This window comes from Alexandromys fortis, unplaced genomic scaffold (genome assembly GCF_014885135.2).
Source record: "Alexandromys fortis isolate MF-2015 unplaced genomic scaffold, M_Fortis_MF-2015_v1.1 scaffold_16, whole genome shotgun sequence".
Classification (NCBI taxonomy): Eukaryota; Metazoa; Chordata; class Mammalia; order Rodentia; family Cricetidae; genus Alexandromys; species Alexandromys fortis.
Window position 1 is genome coordinate 17,862,885 of NW_026067893.1, and position 8,928 is coordinate 17,871,812.

Consider the following 8,928-nt stretch of genomic DNA (forward strand, 5'->3'; position numbering starts at 1 on the left):
TCCTTTTATGTATGTGGTTCTAGGAGCATGAGATGCTAGGGGGTAAGGCATTCCTAGTAGAAGGCCAGTTAGTGGGCTAGCCTTGGCTGTGCACCAGTAGAACGAGGATAAAGCTCAGCCATCATCCTGTGTTGTGCATCCAGAGCCTGTGTGTGCATTTCTGGTATTCACTGGGTATCCATAGTTCTGTGCTACACACAGTGGCTCTGGCATCCGCATTCCTGCACACATGTTCAGCCGATCACTTGGCCTGGCACCCCTGGCCCTCAGCTCACCTGATTCACAAGGCTCTCAGGCTTCTGTCACAAACTACAGGATAGGAGCGAGCTTTGGGAATGAAGTCACCCCTGACTGACCCGCCCATACCCCTACCCAATGTATAGTGTACTTATTTGGTTGCTAGAGTCTAATCCCAAATATCCCCGTGGGCTGCCCTGTGGCAAGTCCTCTTTCCTCCAGTGCATCCCTAATACTGGCTCCAGGCATACAGTAGGTGCTTATTAGCACGCGCTGTGTCATAATTGGATGATTCCATGTGTCCCGTTGACCTATAACTTCTGTGCACCCACTGTCCATCGAGGGACTGTAATGAATAGCTTGGTTCAGGATCCCCCACCTACCTGGGGAGTAGAGAGGGAAAGAAATAATCAGAGCTTTCTCTCCAGGGAGGTCTGGAACCTTGCTTGCCTGACAGCAGATTTCCAGCTTTCTTTTCTAGCTCCAGGGTGAGAACTCAGTGTGAAGATGGAAAGTCGGTTGTCAGGATGTAGGTGTGATTCCCCCCAGTTGTGTGATGGGAATAACCACTCCCTTTGTAGGCACACACTTCCTGTGCAACTGGGAATGAGAGCTTGGCAGAGGGCTTTGTCATCAGGGCAGGTCGCTGCTCCTGTTCCTGTCCTCGTTAGTAGTGTGTCTAAAGGACAGAGGGACACCCTTTGCTGGCTGACTCCCCGCTTGTGCCCCTTTCTACAGAAAAAGAAGCTTAAGCGGCAGAGGGAGGCTGAGGAGGATGAGCTGGAGATCCCGCCTCGGTACCAAGGTGAGGTAGCCTTTCTTTTTGTGGGACAGTTTCCCTTCACCCGCATCAGGCTGGGGAGGTGCGGAGAGGGAGGCAGAGTCATGAAGTTGCACTCACTTGACAACTACACAGACACTACTCAGGACTAGGCTGGGAGACAAGCAGCTGCAGGCCCGAGAGAACCTAAGGGTTGGGTTTGTTCATGATAAGTCTAGCTCTTGTGGCAAGCTCCTTAGTTTAGCTCCTCCCCACCTATCCATCCTTCCATGAAGCTTGTGAAGTGATAGCCTCTCTTGTATGCTCCAAGATTAGAACCCTGGTCAAAGGGTTCCTCTCTAGCAGGGTGGCCCCTCTGCTTCCTGAGAGGCACCACGGGGCTCTAACCCGGTTTCTGTCGTAAAGCTCGTGGCGCATCTAGAGATCCAGAGCTATGGAGACAGTCTCTCATTCCTGTAGCCCCGTGTCATCCTAATCCTGCTGCACAGCCTATGACTTCTGCGTCCAGAGCCTGGCTCCCTCATGCGCTAAGATGATATTGTGGGCAAAAAACTTTGTAATCCCTGGGACAAGAAGCCTGGGCTGGGGACAACTTGCCAGCTGTTCTTTAGCTGTGTGACCTTGCTCTGTCACAGTGCTTGAGTTACAGTTTCTCGGAGGGGTTTTTCTGGGATGCATTGGAGGATTCCACCTAAGACTTGAAGTCCAGGCTAGAAGGTGTCCCTGGGCAAGTTTCCTTACCTCCGTTATCTCTAGTTCTCAACCTGCACAGTGGGATAAACAGTTGTTTATGTACCAGAGCCAGAACAGGGTGGAGCGTGGAAAATGTCCTGTCTGCAGGTAGGGGTTTAGGAGTTTTGCAGGTAGATCCTGTGTAACTTTGGAGAATGAGGGTCATTTGGATCAGTACAGAGCATATGTGTTTCCAGGAGTTGCTGGGCGGTGTCTCTTCAAGGGAGCACTTTGGTCATTGCTTGCCAGGATATGGAACCAAGTTCATGGTCTTTTGTCCATCATCTTTCCAGAGGCCCTTTGAAAGGGGTACCTCCTGCCTCCCAGAGCGGGCCTCCCTCCTTCTCTCTCTCTCTCTCTCTCTCTCTCTCTCTCTCTCTCTCTCTCTCTCTCTCTCTCTGCCTGACTTGTGATCTCTGTGCTTCTCTACAGCTGGAGGCTCTGGCATCCATCGCCCTGTGGCCAAGAGGGCTACACCTGGAGCCGAATACAAGGCCAAGGTGAGAGCTGCGGGTAGAGTGTGGGCCTCCTGGTACCAGGAGGAGAATGAAGGGGCAAGGAAGATCGTGCCCATCATCATCCTGGTCAGAAAAGAAAAGGGGCTTTTAGGGCATGTGGCGTTTGAAGTTGTGGCCTTGTCAAATGGCCTTTCAGAACCAGAAAAGCCTGTTGGTATCATCTGAAGGAGAAGATGAAAAGGAGAGAACTAGGCTAGTTATGTCAGGGACAGGGAAGGGACCCCACACTTTACTGACTCTGACTCTGGGCTTTTGCTTTCTGTTTTTGCTTTTACTGTTTCTCTGGTGAGCAGAAAGGAAAGGGTGATGTGAAGAAGAAGGGCCGACTTGATCCCTATGCATACATCCCACTCAACAGAAGCAAGCTCAACCGCAGGTAAGGTGATATGTGTACGTGAGTGCCTGTGCCTCTTGTGTATGCGCAGTCACCATCTTGTCCTGTTGCTCTCTACCTTACCCTTTGTTGAGGCAGTTCTTATCACTGGGCCTGGAGCTCAAGACTCAAACTGACAAGCTGTCAAGTGCCCAGCGTCCCCTGAGACTGCGGGTGTATGCCTTTATATGGGTGCTGGAGATCCCATCTTGTGCAGTAAACACTTTACCTACCAAATAGTAATTGGCCCTGTTTTTATTTTTTATTTTTTTAAATTTTTTTATTTATTTATTTTTTTTGGTTTTTCGAGACAGGGTTTCTCTGTGGTTTTGGAGCCTGTCCTGGAACTAGCTCTTGTAGACCAGGCTGGTCTCGAACTCACAGAGATCCGCCTACCTCTGCCTCCCGAGTGCTGGGATTAAAGGCGTGGGCCACCACCGCCCGGCTTAATTTTTTTATTTTTTTAAAAATTTATTTATTATGTATACAATATTTTGTCTGCATGTATACCTGGAGGCCAGAAGAGGGCACCAGACATCATTATAGATGGTTGTGAGCCACCATGTGATTGCTGGGAATTGAACTCAGGACCTTTGGAAGAGCAGGCGATGCTCTTAACCACTGAGCCATCTCTCCAGCCCTCCTGTTTTTATTTTTATATTCATTATTTTGTGTGTATATGTGAAAGACAACTTAGTGAGTTCCCTCTTCCCACCATGTGGGTTCTAGTAATTAAACTAAGATGACACCTCAGTCATTGGGCAAACCCCCTTATTTTTATTTTATTTATATTCAGTTATTTATTTATTGGAAGTTTTTGAGACAGGGTTTCTTATTCTCTCTCTATGTAACCCTGATGGTCCTGGAAGGTGATTAAGACCAGGCTGTCATCAAACCTAGAGATCTGCCTGCCTCTGCCTCCCCAGTGCATACCACTGCCCAGTTCAATTTTTTATTTCAGTATTGTTAACTTGAACTCCTGTGTGTGTGCGCGCGTGGGGGGGGGGGAGCGCCTGCCCCACGTTGCTCTTCTTGGCCTCAGTCTCACCATCTAGCTGAGGCTGGGCTGGAAAATTTTAATTGTGTAATGGCGTGTTACACTTGTTTCTGCTGCTTTTGTTATTGATGTAAAGATGCGTTACATTTGATTAAACAAAACTAACCCGGGGTCAGGAATCTGATTCAGTAAATAGCTGAAGTGGTGGGGGAATTAAGTGTAGCGAGCAGGACACCTCTAATTAAGTGTAGTGAGCAGAAGGACACCCCTTTTTCAGGAGATGCAGGCAAGGAGAAAAGGTTAGCTGCTTGTTATTCAGCTCTATGAGCTAGCAGAATTTCACCTCAACCTTTGAATCCTGAGTTCTATAGAAGGATAGAGATTTGGGTAAAATTTTCTTTAGTAGCCGTGATTGAGCCAGTGCCTAAGGAGATTCTGCCTGGCTGCAGCCCATGCAGTGGCTGCTGCTGCTGCTGCTGCTGCTGTGGAATTGCAATTGCTGCTTGGGACAGCAGTTGCTTAAGGTGCAACCATTGTATTGAATGCAAAACACTATTTGGCATCCCATAGTGGTGCCAAAATGTAGTGGGGTTTTTTTTTTTTTTTAACTCTTTGAGGGCCTACCACTCAGCCCCCAAATGAATACTCAGAGACTTATTCTTTTTTTTTTTTTTCTTTTGCTTTGAGACAGGGTTTCCTCTGTGTAGACCAGGCTGGCCTCGAACTCATAGAGATTCGCTGGGATTAAAGGCATACACCACCACTGCCTGGCTCTAGCCAGCTTTTCTTTCTCCTCTACCTTTTCCCTCTGGGCTTTTACCTTTCTCTATTCTATATTTTTTTCCTTTTCCTCTTAATCCATGCCTGATTGTGTGAGTGGATGGCTGGCCCCTGGTGGTCTTTCTCCTCCTTTTCCACTTTTGTTTATTCTCTCTGCCTGCCAGCCCTGCCTGTTTCTCCTCCTGCCTAGCTATTGGCATGTTTGCTCTTTTTATTAGACCAATCAGCTGTTTTAGGCAGGCAAAGTAACGCAGCTTCACAAAGTTAAAGAAATGCAACATAAAACACATCTTTGCATCATTAAACAAATAGTCTACAGCATAAACGAATGGTTATGAGCCATGTGGTTGTTGGGAATTGAACTCTGGACCTCTGGAAGAACAGGCAGTGCTCTTAACCGAGCTATCTCTCCATCCATCTCTCTAAAAAATAAAATAAATCATGATCTTGAGTCACATGGAGATTCTGGAATATGTGTTCTATATAGTCACTATCTTTAGTAGTTTTGCATATTTTGCTTTTCTGGTCTTGGAAAATTAGTTACTTCACTTTGGTCATTAAATGGGGTTTTTGGTATAGGTGTGGGGAACATATGCGGTGTGTGGGAGTTCTTGCAAATGTTCCGTTCCTGGGGAAATGGGTTCCAAATGGAGCTTACAGGGAGACATCTACAGATGAGGGGAGGCTGCTTGACCTCATCTAAGTTCATTAGCGGAAGAATGGGGGAGAGGCCTCAAATCAGGGGTCTGTGCAGCAGCCAGGTCAGGGCATACACTGTCTGCCTATGTCACTCTTCCTCTGCCAGGGGTGATCATCATTTGATCTTGTTTTTCTATTGAGACCAGGTTTACTATTCTCATTGAACTTGCCATCCTCAGCCTTCCAAGAGCTGGGATTACAGGCATGCACCACCACACATCACCACTGTAGGAAGAGAGAGCTGCCCGTGCTCAGTAAGATATAGCCCTTTTGTTCTTTCTTGCAGGAAAAAGGTGAAGCTACAGGGACAGTTTAAAGGTCTGGTGAAAGCTGCCCAGCGAGGAACCCAGGTGGGACACAAACTTCGCAGAAAGAGTCGCCGGTCCTGAATCCTTGGCAGGAGTGGAGCTGCTGTTTTCCACAGTCCACGGCCCCTTTCCAGCCCCTCTGCTGTATAACACCAACTCCAGGTGTGAGCCTTGCAAAACCTGAACAGAGAAGGACTCACTGGAACCGGGACGCCATTCCTAGAGAGATGCATAGGATTTTGGAAAGTCCAAATGTCCTTAGAAACATTCTCCAGTCTGGGAGATGGAACCATGTGACATTGCTACATCTGAGAAGCCCCTAGGAGATGCTCTGCTTTCTGCCCAAAGTGGCCTTGAGGTCCGCAGAGTCGTGGCCACGATCCACCTGTGTAAGATCTTCTGTAACCAGACATAGAATAAATGTGCTTGGCCACACATCAGCCCTGAGAACAGTGTCATCTCTGCCCCTCCAGGGATAAGAACAGCACCTGACCCCTGGCCATACAGAGTGGTGACTTGACCCCTTCCTGTCCAACTCCCAGCTGTCTGACCCAGTGTCCACATGTGTCAGCAGGGCTTCCTGCAGCCAAAAAGTGGCATAAGGACTTAGGAGGGGTAGTGGGTAGTGAATGCCCCATGGCTGGTCTCTGGATCACAGGGCTGAGCACCAGGGACCTAGAACAGGAGGCAGTGGCTGACAGCATCTTCAGCTGCCCCTATTTCTAAAAGCCTGTATCAGCATCTCTATCCATCGATTCAACAGAGTTACTGAGCCCTTGCTGGCTTCAACAGTTATTGAGGGAACAAAAAGCCAGGATCCAAAAGCAGAAAACATAGAGGAATGTTGCTTGCTTGTTTTCTCAGCTTTTTTTTCTTACACCTTCCAGAAATATCTTGCCCAGGGGTGGCCCAGGGCTGGGCCTGATGTGGGTGTATTTTCCCATATCAGTCAATAATTGAGAAAATGCCTCCACAGAATGCAGGCTGTTCTGATGGAAACGTCTTCTTACTTGAGGTTCCCTCCTCCTGCAGATGACTCTAGCTGTGTCAAGTAGACAGAAATCTAACCAGCACACCTGTCTTCCGCTTATTCTTTCTCCTAGATCTAGTTGTGCAGTATGATTCCCACTGGGCCTTCTAAGTGCTGCTAAGGTCACATGACCCATCAGCCCAGAATTTGTTTTGGGTGTGTTTCCCAGTAGGCAGCCAGAAGCAGAGGGCCCTAGGCTATCTCCGTACCCTAGCTTATAGAGTCTGCCTTGTCTTGAGGCAGACTCTGGCTCATATCTTTTCTTGTGAGTTAACACCAGCGTACACATTCGTCCCCTCTTCACTGCTTCCACCTCCCTGAATTTCTCTGTGTAGCCCTGGCTACCCTAGACCAGACTGGCCTTGAACTCACAGAGATCCTCCCGAGTGCTGGGATTAAAGTTGTGCCCCACCACTACCCAGCTACAACATGCACCTTCTTAAGTAATTTCTGTTTTGGTTTTTAGCACTAATGGTGCTTCTGGTACAATTTTTGGTAGCCTGTCTTAACACCGTTCCTTTCATCATCCCAGATTTCTGGATCTAGTGTTTGCCAAGCTAGAGCATCTCCACCCATGACCTTGGGAGCCATAGTTTGCCAAGAGGTGGCACTGTTTACAAATCTAGAATGGGATATCAAGCTAGAAAGGGAGCCAAAAGATTTATTAAGGATTTACAAAGGTTCTCGATCATGACCCCCATTATCACCACTCAGTATCACATTAGTCTCAGCCCAGGCCTTTCCTGGCCCCTCCTCTCACAGGAAATGGAACCACATGCATTAGGAAGCCTCGTGTAAGGGAGGGATGGGTCTGAGCCAATCACTCGGTATTGATGTCTTTACAAAGAAGGCTGAAGCCAAACTGCTTATTATAGCATGTCTTCCAAGAAGCTCTCTTCCTTTCGAGGAGGGTGGGGAAGGTGGCCCGGGAAGGCTGGTAATAATGAAGTGCTGAACTCTGTTCTTGGCGGTAGAGTTCAGGTTTGGCTCCCCACCACCACCACCCCCTCCCGGTCCCCAGGCAGGCATTAATCTTGCCTCAGGTGCCTGAGAGATGTTGGGGAAGGCAGTGCTGTTTTATTTCCACAGGGGGCATGCGCATCAGGCCCACAGCAGCATAGCCCCCACACGGGATCCATTCCATCACAGGGCCAGTGGAAAAGTTGCGAGCTTCCTCCAAGATCCACATTTACAGCTGAGCTTGTTAGCTTTTCGTGATGTCGGAATCTGAGTAGTTTCTGGTTTTCTCTTCTGATCCTTCTTCCATTCAGTCACAGAAACTGAAGGAAAATTCATACCCACCTTATCACATACTACCAAAAAGGCAGCTCTTCCTGCAGCTGTTGTGCCTGCACATTGGGTCTCACGTCTAATCAAGTGACTGACTGAGCCATCTGGATGAGGGAGAGTCAGGTTCCCCCTCCTCGCCCCCCCCCCCCCCCCCGATTTTCTCAGGATTGTGGCCAAGGCTTGGTAGTGAGTGTCCTGGTTCAGTGCCTGCAGAAGCTGTTCTCACTAGCTTCGTGCCTTGTTCCGGTCTTCAGCGTGAGAAACTGTTTCTGATATTCTAGTAGCCACTCTTGTTGGTCCTGAGCCCTTTCCCCATTTTTTTTCTTGGTCTGTTCCTTCAGAGAGTAATCCAAATTAAAATATATTTTGTATTTCACTACAAAGGGAAGATCCACCAAAATTTGGAAAAAAGCAGAAAGGTGAAAGCAGGAGCTAGAATATTTCACCAAATTCTCATGTAACCCGCATGTACTTCATTCCTAGTTTCATAGTTCATACTGTACTCGGGCCACTTTCTTTTGATGGAGATAGAGTGCTATTTATATAGTTCTTGGGACTGTGCACAGTAGGCTAGCGGTAGGCTAGCGCTCTGCTGTTCAGCTATTGTTGTAGAAGGAGTGGCTCCTGGCCGCCTGGCTACCTTAACCCCCAAAATAATTACATAGAAACTGTATTCATTTAAACACTGCCTGGCCCATTAGTTCTAGCCTCTTATTGGCTAACTCTCACATCTTGATTCAACCCATTACTGATAATCTGTATGTCACCACGAGGCTGTGGCTTACCGGGAAAGATTCAGCCGTGTCTGACCTGGCAGCTTCATGGCGGGTGGCTCTCTGTCTCTGCCTTCTTTCTCCCAGCATTCTGTTCTGTCTACTCCGCCTATCTAAGCTGCTGTCCTATCAAAAGGCCAAGGCAGTCTCTTTATTTAACCAATGAAAGCAACACATAGAAAGAAGATCCTCCTACACCACAGCTATATCCCCATCCCTAACACTTTGTTTTGCATTTTGTTGTCGTTGTTATTTTTTTGTTTGAGATAGGTGTGTAACTTACACACTTTGTGTAACCCTGGCACAGTGTCCTTTGATTCAGAGATCTGCCTGCCTCTGTCTCCCAAGTGCTTAACAGGGTTACAGGTGTGCACAACCACATCTGGCCTCTTCTTAGAAAAAGATCTCTG

General features: G+C 47.9%; 1 protein-coding gene across 1 annotated transcript in view; it reads left to right on the forward strand.

Annotated features, from left to right (window-relative positions):
* Rrp12 (ribosomal RNA processing 12 homolog) overlaps positions 1–5,865 on the forward strand; it is a 34,741-nt gene extending 28,876 nt beyond the window's left edge. Inside the window, exons 28-31 of the mRNA XM_050147020.1 lie at positions 976–1,042; positions 2,183–2,250; positions 2,562–2,644; positions 5,404–5,865. Of these exons, the coding sequence (XP_050002977.1) occupies positions 976–1,042; positions 2,183–2,250; positions 2,562–2,644; positions 5,404–5,506 (321 nt within the window). The 3' untranslated portion in view covers positions 5,507–5,865. The remainder of the gene's footprint in view (positions 1–975; positions 1,043–2,182; positions 2,251–2,561; positions 2,645–5,403) is intronic.
* The last annotated feature ends 3,063 nt before the right edge of the window (positions 5,866–8,928 follow it).